A 20,976-nucleotide genomic window follows, 5' to 3' on the forward strand; every position below is an offset into this window, starting at 1 on the left:
CCAACTGCCGATCAGCGGTGCCAGACCTGGAGGCATAATTATCCCTTGTCTGTGGAGATTTTTTGTTGCCCTGAAGGACGAAGTCTACTACGACATGAGTCAATATCGCAGAAACACTAGTGAAACTGCTGTGTCGAAACCATCGTGGTCACTAAAGCGTGCACGAAACAATGATGCCCACCAATATCCATCAAAAATCCTTCGATAAACTGAACCCATTGTTTTGCACACCTTCCTTAAATGCGTCCATGAAACCACAGCGGACGACATATAGAATCTCGTCTCAGCCATATTTCAAATTAATTCATCGCTCCATTACACTTTCATGAGAGCCGAAAGGCATGCTGTATTTATACAGTTATAAAAGACCCTCTTATGATCAATATATACTGTTCTCGGCATTCGTGGACGTATTTACGTTAAGTTTTACGGTAATAGCGTAACCACTTACCACAAGAGCCTGTATACTGTGTGCATGGACAGCCATTGGAGGAGTATAATGCTTATAACGTTTCTTTTGCAAAACGCCATCTTCTCTTTCTACAAAAATGCCACTTGTGCAAGTCGACCAGTATTGTATCTGTTATTTTCATGAATCACTATGTGAATAAAATATAATTCTACCAGAACAAGGGCATTTTTAATAATAACGTAGCATCAATGCCAGCATAAGTGAATAGCTGTAAAAGGTGCAAGATATGTAGCATACATACCATCATTTATCTTTTCCTATTTGTTGTTTTGTTTTAGTATTAGTCTATAGCAAATGTGATGACACACCATTTTGATTACTTTAGACCAGTCAGCTGTAATAAATTGCAATTGACATTGCTGCCTTGTTTTTACCTAGTTTAACCATGATGGTAGGGGTTGTGTGATTTGCTACTACTTAAGCATTTGCGTGAACAGTCAGAATAAACCTACTGATAATTGGCAAGAGGCTGTATTCCACTCGTTGTGACAAACGGCCATTTATCACACTCTTCCACTTGTTAACCAACTTATATATGTTGCAACACTTCATTATGAGATGAAACAATTTAATTTCTCTATGACAGGCCGTCGGGAATATGGAATCATGTCTGTGGAAAGACACCTGGTTTTCTGATACGAGTGAAAAGTTTCGTAATCCGTGTTACAGACGTGCGAGCAAATACCTTGGCAAACGAGTACAAATTTTCATTGGTTAAAGTGAAGGCGCCTCATTAACATTTACATAACTTACACAGAGGTTGGACATGGACGACCAAGAATCATTTACAACAAGTAACAACAACTTAACCCTAACCCGTCGCCCACCCTCGTCCAATCCGTCTCCATGTTCAAAATCCCAATCTCCATGATCATCAAATTCGCCCACCTTTAAACTTCCCCAACTCTTCAGCCCACAGCAACTTTAAACAACATGTTACAGCTTACTATTGTATCGCTGTTCCTATTGATGATTATGTTAATTAGCCATGCGTATCAGACTTGTGAGCTCTTTCAGCAGATGTAGCAGACGTAAGGTTGCGGGCCACTGCATGAGGAGAGTAAAGCAAACCAAGCGGTTCCAACAATTTGCAGCTACATGAACCGCCTTTAGCAAACACTACAGGGCATTAAGCCAAACAAGACCTTCTGATTAACCTTCAGACTCTTATGCACATTAACCAAGCCTTACAAGTTTTTCCATAAAACCGACCTCTTCTTTACTTCTGTCTGGACATATCCACTGTGCCCATTTCACGTATGGAATTGTGTGCTCTTATCACAATTTTGAAATGTGATATGACCAACCTCCCAACCGATGTACGTACCTTTTATTGTATTTGTTATATGATTAAAGCCATTTCCTGTTAATAATACTTCAAACAGGAATATTTTGCTGCATGCAGGCACATGTCTTTAATTTTTTTTATCTGCAAGTTCGATTTCTTCCGTTTTCAAGACAGGTGTAAATCAATACATTCAACTTAACAAAAATATTAAGTGAACGCCCATGGGAATCAGAATCCACTGCAACACAATGCAATGGAACTAAAGCGACAGAAATTGTTCAATATTCAATCGATGGATAACTGATGAGTCTACCGGTTGTTTAGACGACAGAGCAGTAAGTAAATCAATCTGAAGCTAACCATGAAGGCTTATGAGAAGCGGTCGAAACATTCACTCAGACAGCTAACCATTTCTATAGCAGATGTGCTAATGAGTACAGATGAGATTAGATCGAGCATATTGGAATATCCTCAGATAATTAAATTGGTGCAATCAAAGAAGTGTCAGCTTACAGTGTTTATTACTATATTTACTTATGCCAATGTAATGACATAGTGCAGATTAGACCTACTGTAAATACAAATATATGCATTTCTACCTGAACAAGTCTTCCCGAAAAGTTCAGTCTTTGGTTGTATCTTTGCTGTCTTATCTAAGTTTTCGCCAGTATTTGTTACTATGGCTACGTTGAGAAATATTTCATGGCTTTTGTATTGCATCGTGCGGTAAAGTCGATGACATCAGTCAGAGAATAATGCGCCACTTGGTATAGTGGTCGAGAATGTCAGTGTAGACTGAAGCAGATGGGATCATATCTGTTCTCGGGAAACTGGGATTTAATCCTTGTATTTATTGTTAAGGATGATGGCTGGTAGAAGTGGGGTGTATCCTTGTCTACCTCAACAAGGAGGTGTGATACAGTGGTTGTTACCTAGATCGATGTCACCTTGTTAAGGAATCAGTGGACTGTCTGCACGTCCCCCACCCCCCTCGTATTGATCCCTTGTCCCCTTCGCTCGCAGCGCATCATTGTGACTTCCGTTTATCCGCTACTCGCCAATATGTAACTTGAGGTATGCCTGACACATGTTTAACGTTTTTATTTACAGATTTCTCTGTTGTGAACAACTGGAGCTGGTCCGAAGACCACTCGGGTCGAGATGATCTCAGCGGAAGGTAGTAATGTTGGGAACGAAGTGAAGCAATGACCGCCGTTGGAAGGACACACCGCCTGCAACAATGGACCGCACCCAGGTCTCGCAGCATCTAAACTACATCCGACTGGGCAAAGCTTATCGATGCCACTAACATCGTCCCGTTACTTCCTCAGGGAGTTCATGTTGGAGAGATGACTGTACAGGGTTACCGGACTATCCTGTGGATTACCGTTGTCTTATGCATATGTGGAAGAGGTAACCCGTATGGTCTTCGGTACAACAACCACACCTCACAGTCTGTGGTCTTTGCCAGAGAGGACGGAGATATCATCCTTGGAGGTCTGTTTCCTGTGCACGAAAAGGGGGATGTGAGAGCCTGTGGAAACGTTAATTTGGACAGAGGGATTCAAAGACTGGAGGCCATGCTTTTCACTATAGACTGTATTAACAACAACGACTCTATCTTACCAGGCATTCGTCTTGGGGCAAACATTTTTGACACCTGTGGCAGAGCTACATATGCCCTAGAACAGTCCCTTGAGTTTGTACGCGCGTCAATGAGTGCTCTGGATGAGTCCGAGTTTACATGTGAGGATGGTTCACAAGCTAGACCAAAGAACCCTTTGACAGCAGTAGCAGGCGTTATCGGAGGCTCGTACAGCAGTACTTCAATCCAAGTAGCAAACCTCCTTCGTCTATTTCGTATACCCCAAATAAGCTATGCATCAACTAGCGCCGCTTTAAGTGATAAATCTCGTTTTGATTACTTCGTCAGGACTGTGCCGCCGGATACATTACAAGCTAAAGCTCTAGTGGATATTGTCCAATTCTTCAACTGGACCTATGTGTCGACAGTCTACTCCGAGGGAGAATATGGAGAAAATGGCATAGATTACTTTGAAAATGAAGCACGTAAAAGAAATATTTGTATTGCTCTTTCGCTAAAAATAAATTCAAATTCCAACCCTAGAACCTTCGAGGAAATAGTGACTCGTCTGAAAGATAAAGACCGAGCTAAGGTGATAATTGCTTTTGTCCGGGAGGAGGACGCGAAAAAGCTTCTGGCGGCGGCGACTAACCTTAGTATTACTGACCGGTTTGTGTGGATAGCTGGTGATGGATGGGGTGTACAGGATGTACAGGGTGAGGACAATAAACTGGTAGCCGAAGGGGCATTGACTATAGATTTACAATCAGTACCAATACCTGCTTTTGATAAATACTTTACAAATCTCAACCCAGCGCAAAATAACAGAAATCCATGGTTCAGGGAATACTGGGAAAAGGTTCACGGCTGTAGATTTCGTATTCATACTGATGACAAAAATCTTACCCAGCGAACTTGCACAGGAGATGAAAGACTGACGCCTACAAATTACAAACAGGAAAGTAAAGTTCAATTTATATATGACGCAGTATACGCAATGGCTTATGCGCTAGACAAAATGCAGAAAGACCTCTGTCCAAACAGTACTGGGCTTTGTAGCCGAATGGAGAAAATCAATGGCGAGCGTCTTCTGAAGGATTACATACTGAACACTCATTTTAAAGGTAAGGATGCTTGCCACCGCGCAAATGAATTCTTACAGTTGTTAGTCCATTTTACATTTTAATAATTTCCAGTTTCTTAGTTTCCATAAACTCACTAGTCCTTCCCTTGATGATTAGCTTATTAAATTACTAGATCATCAATTTTACATCACTTCTTTGATTAGATATATAGTATTCTTCTTACCGTTCGTCCACACACCACACCAAATATTTCTAGACATATTTTGTCTTCTAAATAAAACATTCTGTCTTTGGTCGTTAGAGAATTGGCCATGGACAGGTGCTAGATCTAGCGGATGTTCAGTGTTATGGCCAGAGGCCACGCATTCATGGGATAAAATGATGGCCTTCGACGTTCATGGGGGATGTTTTTCATGAGATACAAATATCTTCCCTTTCTTACCTGACTGGCGTATATTGACCACATGCTGAATTATGTTGTATTTAAATGTTCACTACGATCTGAAAAGTGTAGAAATTAAAAGAACTTATGTACACGCTGCAAGTTATGAAACAAGGTAAGGATTGCCTATCCGTTGACTCTCGTAGGCTACAACAGCTGATAAATAATAATGCAAGAATCACAACGAAGTACATGTAAGCTATGTTGTGCAAAATATGTACGCTCTAACCGTTTATTTTCTCCCCAGGTGTGATACTTCATGATCAACTTTATAATACATAAGTATCGTTTTGTCGTTTTTTTCTTACCATTTTTCACACACGGTATTGAACATCAAACAAAAGTGAAACATCTTGTCTGATGTTTCCATAGCGTAGGAGGAATTTACCATTCATATATATACGAAGATTACTAAAGCGCCCGATAAGTGTGAGAAGCCTTGTTTTGTTTTTTTTTTTGCTTTTTTTTTTTTTTTTTTGCAGTGAGGTTCTCTATGGGCTAAACTATACAACGCACACTTACCTTTAAAATGTTATTAAAACATCGAAAACGAAGATATTGTAGTACTTTTAGACTGTAATAGCACTATGTCAGCCTTCAAGTGCTTTGTACACCAGTTGCAAGCAGATGTAACTCACTGAAAACGGCGTCATGAGCTTTAGTTTTGTCGTTTTTGGTTTTCGGACTGTGCAGTAAGGTAGAAACTTGTCACTGATGGGTTACTGTAAAGAATCAAATCCTAGCTGGCACACTGTCATCAACATATAGTCTATAAAGGGATTCCGTTTGGTTACCAAAAATAAATAAACCAAAACAAAAACCATTATAAAACGTCTTGGTTAATGTGTGGAGATCCGTTACCTGGAAGAATGGTATTTCTGTCACACAAATCTGTGAAAACTTACGTAGATATTAACTCATTTTCTGCCAGGCGTTAAAATATCGATTTATCTTCTCTGGAAAAAACAATGCTATTTTTTAAACAGCTGTGCTCTGCGCAAACGTGGTACAAAAAGAGAATATCTATCCAGGGAAAACAGCTAGTTTCCAGCATCCACTAATTAGACAGCAAAATAGTTCCAACTAACACACAACCCGCTTATTGAAATAAAATATCTATATATCGAAAGTAAGCTTTCTTCGAGCAAACTGTTTCTTTTATCATAAGAGTGCATACCAAATCTCCAGGCGCGATCATTTTTAAACACTAATTGTATTCTACATGTCTGGATCATATGTACAATCTCGGTTTTGTCATCAACCTCATTCATTTTGTTTTTGAGGGTTTCACAGGGTTACTGCTACTTAGAAAATTGGTACAACTGGTTAACAAAGGGCAAAACTCTGCATTATGTTTGGAATTAATAAAATTTTCACAAGCATAGCTTTAATAAAAGTCGGCACATACCTGTTATGATCTGTTATTGCTGGCTTTTATCTAACAATTTTCGCCAATTCATGATCAATCAAATAACCATGGATATATATAATGTAGTTGTATAGATGTGAATGAACAGTACATATACAATAACCAGCAGTAATTGTTCCAGTATAGTGATTAGAGACTCACATGCATAGAAGGTCTGCTTGCCTAATGTTTCATAGTAATGTATTCCATTCAACGGGAACTAGTCATCCAGTGGAGTCCCCTTTACACTGATAACTGGCTATCTTTGTCTTTTATATGGCTCAGCGTATGGTTTGTGCTTACCTTTAAGTAAAGTGTAGGTAATTTTCTCCACAGCTCTTCAATGTTTGATGCTGAGGAAAAATTGCATGAAACCTTTTTTCAGTGCCGGTAACGAAATACTTCTATCAAAATGACACATCGTAAACCATGGTTCATTAAAATTCAAAAAATAAGTGTGTGTGTGTGTGTGTGTGTGTGGTGTGTGTGTGTGTGTGTGTGTGTGTGTGTGTGTGTGTGTGTGTGTGTGTGTGTGTGTGTGTGTGTGTGTCAGATCATTTATAATCTGTGGGCATTTGTTAATATAGAAGATCAGAAACATCCAACAAAAAGAGAAGCCTGTTGTATTTGTGCACATTGACAATGAATAGAAATTTTGTTCCTTGTGTGTAATACAAATCTCATGCTCAAATCGGGGAAAGGGACTCTTAGGTGAAAAGATGCAATGTCCATATCCTACAGATTTTTGATTACCTTAACAGTTTGTCATGTATGGATTTACTTGTAGCATGAAATCGTTGATATGTTTGTTACAGATGGACATGGGGGCATTGTTCGGTTCGATGAGAAGGGTGACGCGCTAGGGCGGTATAACATCATGGAATTACCGCCGAAAGAGAGGTACAAATGACTATAGTTATGACAAGGTTGGAACATGGATGAATGAACTCGACCTTGACCCAAGCCATATTGTTTGGGCAGGAGGCACGGACGAAATTCCGTCATCTCGTTGCAGTGAGCCGTGTAATTTCGACGAACGGAAGCGGATGCAAACTGGAGACACGTGCTGCTGGATCTGCACAAAGTGCCAGAATTATGAATACCTCAAAGATGAATTTACGTGCGAAGATTGCGGCGATGGAAAATGGCCATATCCAGACAAGCGCAGCTGTTTCGAGTTAGACCTGCAGTTTATGAGATGGGAAAGTATTTACGCCATTGTACCGATTTGTTTATCGGTCGCTGGCACCATCGCTACACTGGTGGTTATCGCCACATTTTTCATGTACAAAAACACACCTATCGTGATGGCATCGGGAAGAGAACTCACGTATGTGCTACTCTGCGGTTGTCTGTTTTGTTACCTCATGACGTTCGTACAACTTGCAATGCCTTCACCTGTGATTTGTGCTCTTCAGCGCTTTGGGTTGGCTTTGGATTTTCAGTGATTTATTCTTCTTTATTAACTAAAACTAATAGAATTTCACGAATATTTGAAAGCGCCAGGCGGTCTGCCAGACGCCCGCCATTTATCAGCCCAAGATCACAACTAGTCATAACAGGAATCCTTATCTCCATCCAAGTTGTATTCACAATGATCTGGCTTGTACTCGAACCGCCAGGAACAAGACGATACTATCCATACGGGAAAAGAGACGAAGTTATTTTGAAATGTAAAGTAGAGGATATATCTTTCCTCGTCTCATTGATATATAACATGCTACTTATCATCATATGTACAGTTTATGCAGTGAAAACTAGACGTATTCCAGAGAACTTCAATGAGTCCAAGTTCATCGGATTTGCTATGTACACCACTTGCATAATATGGCTTGCCTTTGTGCCCATCTATTTCGGGACACTGAATTCCTTTCAGGTAAGTAAAATGATTATTCCTTGTGTTGTTGTTGACCGCGATAAACATATATCGTTGTGAATATTAACTGGTAATCATTTAAGTGAGCCTTTTTTCGGTCCACATCATCCATTGAAAAGTTTTGAGGAATTCTAGGTATGAGTGTATCTGATCATGTCACACAGGCAAATGGTTCGATCAAACAGGTACAAGACAGTTTGACTGGCATTATTCCCAAAACATTACTGTATCGACCTGACAAACATACAGTAATACAATGGGTGTGTTTTCGTACCTTGCCTGGAGTTCATTCCATCTGCGTTTTCACTAACTTAATGAAAGTGAAGATAGCCTTGCATTCACCGCTGCTGGTGCACACGGTTTCTTTGACATAAGTCATGTGAATAATCAATGTGCAGAGGTAATTGTTGTACTAGTTGAACCATACTTGTTTTCTAAATCGATAATAGGCTTTGAGGGTGATTTCGTGGAACTTGATGTGAGGTCTCCCACTGTCAATGTCTGCATGGAATCCGCCCAAATTGCTCTCATTCAAGCTTAAAATAGATCACCTACATGCATATTAGCGGATTTCCTTTGTTAACGAATTTCCTTTCAACCATTGTGTCGCATAGAAAGGGATTTCAGGAAAAGCATTAAGACGACACTTGCGACTGTACATGCACGGATCTTCAGCATTGACCTTTCCCATTTGTTTTCACGACTTGAACTGTATATCCAGTATCTCCTGCAATCCAATCCAGTTCTATCACCTATACTATTTTTTTAAAATGCATGTACATAATTTCCAATGTTACCATTAAGCTATGGAAACCAGGCATAGGCTATGCAGACTGAAGGTCTTAAGAGCCACCTAAAAGCCTCTGAAGGTTTATCATATTGTGCAAAACACCTCGCCTCCAAGTCTAGTCATCTGTATTGGATTTATCTGTACGAAGGCGTATTCGGCGCTAGGAAGTGTGATCCATCCCGCAGCTTCCCCATTAGATAATTATCCTAGAATGAAAACCTGGCTCATTGACCCCACATTATTGTGCCAAGAGTTATTCCGTTCCATCATTGTTCCACAGACAAAGACTCCAATGTCTTTCGTTCCAATGAGGGTTCAATCTCTCTTTAAGGTGATAAAATCGCTCTCTCGTCTTTACGATCGTCCATGATTAGCCTTGTCCAGGAGCGAAGGCTTCCGCACGACACGAATGGAAGCCGCAAACACAGCCAAGAAAGATTACCGTGTACTTGAAAGTGAATCTCCGGTGAAGAGATTGCCACGAAAAAAGGAGAAGCTTTGCACAAACCCTTTTCCGCTGATCATTTCAGAACAGTTGAGCTGATTCGCGTCTTCACCGTAGCCATGTTTAACGGTGCTTTTGTCACGTCGTATAAAGTGCTTAATGCAGGGGGTACAAAAAATAAATAAAACAAACTTCCAAAAGTTTTACTCGTGTTTGGAAATAATTAGAATTTTCACTTACAAAACAGTCAATGTACATTTTACTACTCTCTCTTATTTACTTTCTTTCTTTGTGCTGTATATTCGTCCCTTCCGTGTGGAAAGCCAACCTGTATGATTACATAAGATGACCCGCTAGTTCAGGACCGTCCTTGGACAGGGAATTCGTAAATTACCACGCTTTGACTGTTCGTGGGTACTTGGTGACAATAAGCGGGTGGTCACGGTCGTATGGCCCTGCTCAAGGTTCCAATAGACCACTTGTTCTAATATGGTATGCATATCTCTTTATCACACGTAGGACATTTCTTCAGAAAGTTGACAAAGCATGACAAAGTTTATGGCTTACACCATTCAGATCATTTATTAAAGTATTTAATAATTTCTTGATCTATTAAATAAATGTGAAATCAACTGCGGTATGCCAGGTAATGCTGTGCAATATGCTGTTCCATATAACACCGGAGGACTATATTTTTTATGTTTCTAGTGTTTTAGTTGTATCCTGTGAAAGCTTGGCAGAAACGCTTTAAACTTTTATGAAGACATGCAGTTTACATAAGGCCATGGATTGCAACGGAAAGCGCCGGACTGATAAAGATAATTAACAGCTGTGTCGACTGTCGAATAAATCACACCTTTCCAGTTTTTCATGTCACAGTAGCACGAAATTGTCTCTGGTCTCTTGCAATGGTATTCAGTTTAAACAGTGGAATTAACAATTCTACGTGTACGTGTTGCTGACAGAACGTTTTTGCCAATGCTTCATGAGCATAAAACACACTTTAGTATTCTTCAAAGTATTTTTAAAGGAACACAACTGTACTTTAAGCAATCAAATCTGACACGAAAATGATGGAATTGGAATCCAAGTTCACAACATGCATTTGTTAAGGTAAATGAAGAGTAAAAATAAAGTACAAAGTTTAAAACTGATACAATCTTTCTCTTGGAACTTTCAGCGACAATTGATGAAAATATTGATATTGCAGGACTGGATTACCCAGCGCGTGTTTTCAGTACCAACAACGATATGTGGATACATTCAGCGACGGTTGTGCAGTCACACTGGTGTAAGATTGATCTACCGGGGAAGGGATACAGAGTGTCTATTAACTGTTAGCAGGTAGAGCTAGAGCTAATTAAAGGGATGAGCTTCTACAAACGGTAAATCGACACTGAATTAATGAGACTGTTGTTCAGCTTCCGTGGTCAAATGTCAAGCTTGATTACAGTTAATGAAACACCCGTAAGATCTTCGTAAATTCGCCTTGGAGACACCTTTCTCCAACTGTTCATATATTCGGTATCCTGCATGCGTTCTCAGAAATAATAGTATTAAGGATTGCTCCTGAGTAATCTTAGCTGGTTTATTACTTGTGTCACTGAAACGCCCTTTGCTCGGGCGATTTAGATGTTTTTAATCTTTTGATCTTTTTTTTCCTTGGGCAAAGCAAATGTTTTATATTTCATTCTTGTATAAGTTTTGTAAAAGACCTGAATTTTCTAGCCTTCCTGGGTGATAACCTTTATCAGTGAATAACACTTTAGATTATATCAGATTGTGTAATACTAATTAAAAACCTTTCTTGCTTGATGTAATATGACTGCTATTTGTATGTTTCGGGCAATAGAATGTAATGCATGTAATGTTAGAACGGGAAACTCCTTCCCGCCTGTATCAAGACAGGCTGTTAACACATTTATTCTTTCCTTTACTACGTTACAATTATCAGTGTGTGTGATCATAAAACATATATGAAGTACGCACGCACAGCAACATCATAGAAGAAAACGATGCGCTCAACTGTCATTTAGACCTTCTGTGCGGCTCGTCCTCAAGTCTCTTATTGCTCATAAATGTCATTATTTCTGTGCAAATTCCATACCATTCTGTGCTAGTGCAAATTCAGTGGGGAAAGTGACGACGAGAAAATACAGAAACTATGTTAATGTCCGGTAAATCACCCGCATAGATTTTATAAACTTGTTTGCTACAAGACTTGAATACTGATTTTATTCGTTCGCCCATAACAGTCCTTTAATCTTTCCAACATCATTGAAAACTACTGACTGCTTCTTCTGGCTGAATCCGTTTTCATTTCATACCTGATATACTTAGTCTTCGGTACTTTGTGATGATCGTTGTTTTGGGAGTTCGGCTTGCAAGTATTGATTTGAAAGGTCCATTTTGGTTGACGGCTGATGTACAAATGTCTGCTTGGATGCATAGATTAAGCATATATAAACTTCAGGTGAAAGTAAAAGATAGGCCAATGGATCCAGATTGTGCATTATGCTTGAATCTACTATATGAATTCAAGTATGACAACAGTCACCACTGGGATTATTACGCTGGAAAATGTCCCCGCTGGAAAATGTTCACTTCATGGCGAAAAGGATGTAACATAGATACTGACATCCTAAACTATCCATTGTAAGGCGAACACATAATGAAACCATCCTGCGTGTGGCACATTTGTCTGTTTGGATTTATTTCATCACGTGGTGACTTTAACTGATCTACTTTAAATAGTGTTTTTAACCTGGTCAGAATGGCGTAGGCATGTATTATTTCGTTTAACCGTAAAATGCGGCCTGACAGGAAGCATTGTTATTTCACACATACTACAGAGAGGGTCCTTATGAATGGTATGTGCCTTCTTGAGCAGCTTCTGAGATTCATTTGCTGTTTTAGCAAGATTAAAAATTTATTCCAGTTCGGTGCTTGTTAAGACCATTTTCTTAAATGATGACCGGTTCATACGGTATCTTAATGTTAATTTTTTGGGGGCAATTACAATGATGATTATTCTAGAAATGGCGTGTCATTTTCGTTTTTAGTAATATATGGCACCTGTCTGTCACACCTGGCTCTTTTATGATAGATTTGCGCTGCCATAAATTTATTTTAGTTCACCTCCAGAAAATTTGAAAGTAGGCAAAAGATACTACCTATGAGGAATGAATCGTATATAAATGATTTACGGGTGTACACCTTCAGATCTACTCCGGTGTTTTCTACAAGAACCTGGTATACTCCTACGATTACCATTAATATATTCCTGCTATAATGTGATAAATTATCGATAGAATATGTAGGTATGTGTGCTACATGTATATTCAGCGGAGAGCACTCAGGAGTACAGCTTGGATTTGAAGCAATTGGCATGTTCTCTATTTTATGCCAAAATATATTGCTTAAAATAGTTACTGAGTGTGAGTATCCCTTGGTTATAATCCTGTTTTTTTTTTTTTTATCGATTTTAGTGTTGTCTGTCATTAGGTGCGCCAAATCTGTAATACATACCCAGTCTACACGAGGGAATTTTTTTTATTACATGCTGAGTTTCTGCTGCGGTACATCTTCGGCAATTAGTACACCACAAAGGTGAAGGTTTACAAGAACAATAACTCATTCATTAAACATTGAGAGATTTTTCTAACATCCGCTTTGTCTGCAATTATCCAGAATAAACTAACAGAACAGAGATCCAGTGAAGACTTATGTTGAACATACCTTCTCAAATTAGGACGGTAACTTCCACCTCTTTATCCAGGTATATGTATAATGCCTGTAGCTCGAACTAGTCATAAATCAATATGTTAGACTTCGGATATTACGACATCTGCCCATTACGGAGAACAAGGTGTTTATTATTTATATTCCAGCAACTTTACTCAGATGTCATTGTATGTGAACTGGATATGTGTGATTAATTTATACGGGACCGTACAAAAGAGCACAGTCTGTTGCCCAGTGCGGTGTATTGAACGTTTCCTGGTTTACGTAACGACATAGTCTTATTATCTTGTACTCTATTGTCAAAGACACTTCAGTCTTTACATGAAATTGGCAAAATTGCAGTTTGGCGAGGCATCGACAATATTTACGCTTTTCTTGAAAGCACCCTGTCATCAAGTGAACAAGCGATTTCCTGATGGAAGCTTCGAAAAGCAGACGTTATATATATATATATAATTAAAAAACAATGCACCTTATCATTGATGATTGAGTTTCCCTTGACATGGTCAAGGGAAACTCAATCATCAATGATAAGGTGCATTGTTTTTTAATTTGATACTGAACACACATCCTGTATACACACGTTCACATTGTCTCCGTGTCCGATATGTGCCTCCATTGTTTAATGGATAATAACCATTGGATATTAAACTGAAAACTATTGAATGTGGCTTGAGTAAATCAAAACCGAAGTATGGTGGATTTCATCAGAGCGATATATCATTATTGTTTTATAATTTATACATTGTTTTGTAATGTGGACATTTACAGTCTTAAGAACTGGGCGATTCACTAACAGTGCGAATAAATTCAGTTGGCAATGATATAGTCTATATTACATAATATCGGAATGCTGCACAGAATACGCATACGTCATAAGAACTGTCTTGGTTGGACATTTCGCTGAATAAGTAAATGCTCGCGAATGGTATTTCCATAATCTACATTCTAGGCAAAGCTAAGGCATAGGTGTTTAACATAGCTCAAATTGATTTAATGACCATTCTCCATGGCGGATCGCATTTTTATCACCATTGGATCTTAAAGATTAGGACGGAACATCCTCGAAGAATTATTATTGAACAGGATAAATGGTTGCCATCCGGCAAGGCTTGGAAAAGAGCAAAACTTTTCACACTAGTTGGTTATCATTGCAAATTAAAACGAGTTAAGATCAATAACCTTTTGAGGATCCCTTGTTAGAAGCTTAGAAGCCCTTGTTACAATGATACGACTGCTTTCGTTCTCGCCGCCTGATGATTGGACTCGGATCATATTGCTAGGGGTATGAAGTATTTACTGTGACCATACTGCACACACGCCATTGTGTTGCGCATGAGTATTTATAAAAATGGAAGAAAATTGAAAGTTTCGATGTGTCCCTTAGCGTATAATATTTTACATGAAAGTAGCATATTTTCATTGTAGGTATATAGCTGTTCCCACTGAAACCAATTTAAAACAACGATCATGTGCCAGATTGAGTATAATTTGCAAGTTGAAATTGTTATTTGAAATAGTCCAGACAGATTTACAAACCTAGAATAGAATTGTTATATTCTATTCATGTTCATTCTGTCTATTCATCTGCCTTAAGCTAAGGTCCCGACCGACAGAGATTGTGTAACTACACTTGAAATATATTTTCCAAGGTTACGCTCTTCGATGATTGCTAGACAGAACTATTTACAGAGAACTGGGGGTTTGCGTCGTCCGTGCTCCCCGGGATACGTTCGAGAGCCAACGCCACATTGATTTGTTACGATATGATTTTACTCTAAACGATATATCTTCTGGTGTATTTAAAGCGTTCTGACACAAGGGTTATGGGACAGACCTTCTCCTGACAACTCTGTCAGATCCCAAGTTTACGAGACGCTTCGTTCAAGTCGCTCGCCAGAAACATGTCGTACAGGTCAACGAGACCAGACTTGGAAGAAAAATTAGTTTATTCAATCATTAATCAACGTCATGGAAGTTGCTATGACGGAACCGGGCAAACTCAACCATATGTCTTGCTTCGTTACTATTTCGATATCCGCTCGACTGTCAGATGTTCTGTCCATGTTATCGAGATATCTAAATCAGGCTTAAAATATATAACTTTGGCTAGGCAAACATCTGTGAAGACGTTGTCCTTTTTAACCTTCCCTGCGAACAATATATGATTTATTCCACACGACTGTATAGAACTGAAATGTTCGTCGTATTTTATGAAGATATACATGACAGAGAAACTCCAATTACTCAGCTGGTTTCAAGGCCTGAGTTTCTTGGGCACGCACAACCAGAGGCTGTAATGAAATTTAATGTTCGCCCATAGTATTTCGATGTATTCTGCTTAATGGACTGTCTTATTTCAAGTTATACTTTTTTGTTTCAGATTCAGATCACAGTGTTATGTGTGTCTATCAGCCTGAGCGCCTCGGTTGCCCTCGTGTGCCTATTTACCCCAAAGTTGTATATAATAGTCTTCCAACCCGAGAAGAACGTCCGCAAGCTCACCATGAACTCAGCTACCTACAAAAAAGGTGGTGCTGGCGGCGGAAGCAGTATAGGATCCTCAATGAACCACGGTAAATATATGCTATTGGTTGTAAGATGAGGGCGAGAGCTTTGGGGAAGTTTGGATTCGCATGAGCATCCACACTTTGTATTCGCTCAAACCTGTTCTCGTCCTCATCTATCAAGGCGCACCCAATAGCGTATTTATTGCAAATTCCACATGACGGTTTAATCCCAAGAAGTTGTTTTATGAACTGGGGAAGCCTTTTATTGTCTTTTTGACAAATTAAACGATAAGCAATATTCCAGTTTTACAACCTGAGCTTGCCAGAATGTCATCGTTAAATTCTAAGCCGCGTTGAACATCGACAACTTTAATATAAACAGCTTAACTCACAACATAACAACGGATGTATTTTATGTCTGAAGTGAAAGCATGTATATACATCACGTTGTCATCGTGGGCTTATTTGTCTCGTTGAAAATTAATCTACTGCTGTAGTTTTATACGATTACGTCACCTAATCTTAGTAAAGCTAGACGTTTTTAGTTATTAGTAAAGTAACAAATGGAAACTACAACAAGATTGCTTTAGTCTCTTTACAGATTAGAGCAACATTAGATAATTGCAAGTTGGCATCATAATTCCCAAGAAGGAAATAAACATCTTGTGTTCGAAAGGATAACGATTGTATCGCTTGCCGCATTAAGCCTTAGCAGTGAAAGACGGAGGTTTCGTATGATTGATGTATTATCTTCAGATTTGATCAGAAAAATCGTTGTCAAATCTCAGAGTTTACATGTTAACTTTTTTGCTGAGCTCCACAGTTTGCGTATTTTCATTGGCTGAGGAATATTTAGATATTTCAATATGAATCAGATAACATGAGATTTTATGAAAGCTCTTTTTGAGGGCAGCTTTTCTTAATTCTAATCCACGGCTCGTCTTCTCAGACTAGGATATCAATAAAATATACAGGCTTGCTGTGGCCAGTCCTCTACCATACTTATTAATCTGTTGCTCCCGCTGTTGTTCCATCCACGGATACCTTCATAATTTATTGTGCAGTACTGTGACTTGGCGTTTGACGAACCAGTGTGGGGTGCTGCCTTTGCCAAGAAGCATCATATTCGCCTACAGAAAATAAATAAGAATAACGACGTGTCTGTGGAAAATCGGGTTTGTCTGCTGTTAAACGTAAAATGAAACTGTTATCACAAATTCCACTCTTTGTCGTAGAGTTGCTGGAATGATTACAGAAACATGTCGTTGGACCCGTCATGTAGGATTCGTGAATGAAAACGTTTGCTGTTATATGTGAAAATCCACTGAAGGCCTAAGTTGTATATGGGGACGAGTTTTTTTATGAACGAATAATTTGTATGAATATGTAACATTTTTGACATCCTTTTACACGGGAGTATTTTTTAGACGTAAGTTGCTACTGTTTAAGCATGTACATGAATAGTTAGAATAAAACTGGAACTAAGGTAACTGAAGAGGCCGGATTTCGACAGTTACTTGTAAGAATTTGCCAGCATTCACACTGTCGTGGCTGTTCTGGTTTTGTTCTCGCTTTTTTTTAAGGAATGGGTTTTTTTAAGGAATGAGGGGCTACTAGAACAACAAACCTTGCTGAGAGGCCATGATTATATATGGAAAAAAGCGTTTTCTTGACAGCAGCTCTGGTTTGGTATATAAGGATTTCACATGTCACCACATGGATTTTTAAACCGCCTTATAACAACCTTGGTGGAACACTACATGGACTCATAAACCTTAGTGTAACAAGCTTCAAACCTCCATAAGATTCCACACTTTTGTACGGTTTTATGTAAGATAGACTAGTACAAAAACTATAAGTAATATTTCGTTGGAAAACCCTTAACTTTTGTGATTAATACTGATGTCTTGGTGAATTTTAAGCTAGATTAAGAAGAATCCTTAAAGTAAAGAAGTCAAAAACATACCATTTTTAAGTCTAAAAGCAGACCTTAAAAGGGTGTCTCAGCAATTCCTGACATCAGCATATCCCTCCATTCATGTAAGTTAATGTAGCGATAGAACAATAACCTTATAATTTGGGTAACAAAAGGAAAAGTTCAGGACTACAAAATCAGATTACAGCTTTACGGCAAAACATGTTTTGCATACTTGGAATTCGGCTCATAACTCATAACCTGACAAAGTCCAAATATCATCTTTCCATCCTGACAAATATCTCCATATGAACACAACTTTAGTTTGAAAATAGTCACTAAATATTAACGCTAACGATCGTCATTGTCACAATAACGTCTACAAGAGGTGCAGTATTTGACATGCTGTAAGAAAACCCCTTTTTGATTAGTTCGTTGAGTTATATGGATTGTAAGTCCTGAATCAATATCAGTTATCCAAGAGCAACGAATGTTGTAAAAAGACAGCAGTGCCGTTATTGTTTCGATGAATCAATGATGCCACTGAGATTCTGTGTCAGATTAAAGTTTGGGAGATATAATACGTCAAATAGTCCCTCTGTTTGTTCTGTTCGACAGGTGTTCCCCCGGAGAGGATTCGTCTGAACGTACAGAGCTCTCCAAACACGGTTGGAGGTCACGGAACAACGGAGACGGAAACAGACAGAGATAGCATGGCCTCTCTGTGAAAAGACTGCAAACAAACTCGAATCCAAAATAGATCCCCAAAAGCAGAGATCGATGGCGGCGCGATCACACCTGACCGAGAGATCAATATTCGAGTTTTAAAACCTCTACGGAAAGACTGTCCATTAATCGATAAAATCAAGACTACAACTTTACCAAAGATCAAAATCACGTTCCATGGTATTTTAGCCAAGCAAAAACTTGCTTTATACACACTAAGGTGTTGAATGTACGCAATAATTCGAAAAAAAATGCGATACAAGTTCACAACAAAGTACTAAGTTGTGTGTAACAAGCGATTAGAGCATGCTCTCTAATCTGGTGCAACCTTTCGCTGAATATTGAGATAAGATAAAGTTTGGAAGAACGGTAATGAAAGAAGCTATGAGAGTGAAAAATACCACTTATTCATTGAAATGACTGAATGGAATATTTTACACAGTTAAGCAGAATCGCTCAAAGCACCATACTGTATGACCGTTATTGCAATGTCTATTGTTATTGCAACATATTCCTGTGGCAATATAGCGGGTGATTTTAAGACAGCATGTGACTTTCCACTAATCTTGAGGGAAGACAGACATGTGGAACATTTCAGCTTTTACGGAAAACAGTATAATTACAGATGAATGACCGAAAGGACGAATCTTATGTTGTGTGAATTGAGTTTTTTAGTATTTTTCATGCGCAGACCAATTGCGAATTTCCTGTTGATGACAACCAAAAGAGGCAAAAAATAGATGATGCCACTTCGTGATATAAAATAGTAAACATTGTGTGACAAGCGAGGATTCAAAGTGTGAGTATGCCAGATTAGGCGTTAGCTAGAGATCATAATAAATGAAAAACTGGAGTTGTAAAGACAATGTTTGAAAAAAAGCACATTATACTAGTCGGTCAACTGTAAAATGCTTCGCCAGTGTGAGCTGTTTTCCCCATGAAACCGCTGCCGGTGGGTTGAGCGTCCTGCTGCGTGAATATTTGGTGCTGAATGTCGAAAAGGTTCCAGCTGCAATGTTCCTCACGGTGCTTCATATCCGCAACTCTTTACATACCCACTATTAAGTGTAATTGCATCTCTCGCAGCCTAATTTTGTACGATTTTCTTGGCATGTTTGTACAGTACATGTATTATTATGTGTGAGACACGCAGCACAACCGCCATCACGTGGGAAATGATCTTTAACTTCCCAAGTGACACGATTTCCAATGTTCATATGAACTTCATATGAAGATGTTTTTCTTCTAAAATCTAAGCTTCATGTACAGGACCTAGCGCGAAAAGGTGGGTGCAGGTGTAGAGTGCTGAGGAAAGGTACATTTTCTAAACATTTTCATAAACTTTCCGTGACCTCAGGCTGCAAGATTACTGCTACGCTACCCACTGATCAGTGTTTCGCCATGGGTCACTGGGTGAAACGGTTTAATTTGTTTGTGCTCAAGTCCACCTTTAATATGTCTTGTCTCATGTTTTTATTGTGTATACTTGTTCCGTTTTTGTTTTTATTTTTAACTATGGATTCTTTCATAACATACGCCCATACTTGGATTGAAAAGCTAAACTCTGTCGAAATTATGTTTACATCTATTTTTGTCGTCGAGTAAAGGTTGAATTCATCCGGCATTTTTTACAAAATAGTGACACACCTAATTTTGTACAACAGAGAAAGTCATCTCAAGTTCTGTGTCTCAAAAAAAAAAAACAGAATGTAAAGGAAAACATCTGCATTTTCCCGGATGATGAAGCTGTTGTATTCTAACTATTCTGAATATTCATGTAAATGCATGAATGTAGTTCTCTGCCATTTAAGAAATATTTCGATCAGTACCTGAATGCTATAGGCATGCAAAGGCATACGTTTTATTTTTCACCGACATAAATGATACGTATTTCTAAGTTTATAAATATACTGTTGAGAAACATGTCGGTGACTTAAATTCTATATTTTCAGTAATTTAGTACAATAATATAAGCTCATCGTTTAATATTGTTAATCGGAGAATTTCATTGCTGGATTAGGTCTGCACAACGTTCTAAATATTTAATCATGTATTCATTATGAATATGTTGAAATACAGGAATACTAATGATATAATGAAATGATAATGTCAAACAATTATTTGGAAAATTAATGTACGTAGACGTTAAACTTAAATCTTTTTTTGTTTTAATGATCATAAACTGTTTCACTCATCTGTTTACAAAATCACTGTCGGTTTCAGCACTGTGCCTATTTGTACCAAACTGTATGACATCATGCAATGTTTGTAAAATGGTATGAGAATGTTTCTGCACACCATTTTCTGCTACATGCAATCGTATCTTTCATTCTGTATGTGCATTTTGATTCTTTCAACTTAAATGTAAGTAACGTTTCACCCAGTTGTAACATGGATCATTTATATTCGTCACCTTGGTTACCAAAGTGTTGTCTACAGCGGCATTTAAATGTTCCATTTGCGATACACAATAACACACACAGCTTCCCTTTTAAACATTCGCTGTATCAAACAAATTTCGCATGGCATAAATCGTTGGCGTCATAACCAAGTTCCCTTTTACATTAGGAAAATATATTTTTGCATCAGATGTATATTCTCTAAGGTAAACACGTTCACCGCCATATCGTCCAGTAGTGTTACCAAATCAGCAATGTGTTGTCTTCTGATGAAGATGTGTTCCGATTTAC

General features: G+C 38.5%; 1 protein-coding gene across 1 annotated transcript; it reads left to right on the plus strand.

The window, feature by feature from the left end:
- The first annotated feature begins 2,946 nt into the window (after positions 1 to 2,946).
- Positions 2,947 to 18,568, plus strand: LOC135471652 (metabotropic glutamate receptor 3-like). Its single transcript, XM_064750961.1, is given in 6 exon segments — positions 2,947 to 4,469; positions 7,096 to 7,157; positions 7,159 to 7,705; positions 7,708 to 8,156; positions 15,519 to 15,711; positions 18,179 to 18,568. Coding segments are annotated over 6 exon segments (2,721 nt in total). The 5' UTR covers positions 2,947 to 3,109; the 3' UTR covers positions 18,289 to 18,568.
- Positions 18,569 to 20,976: the final 2,408 nt, after the last annotated feature.

Source organism: Liolophura sinensis, chromosome 7, assembly GCF_032854445.1.
Source record: "Liolophura sinensis isolate JHLJ2023 chromosome 7, CUHK_Ljap_v2, whole genome shotgun sequence".
Lineage (NCBI taxonomy): Eukaryota > Metazoa > Mollusca > Polyplacophora > Chitonida > Chitonidae > Liolophura > Liolophura sinensis.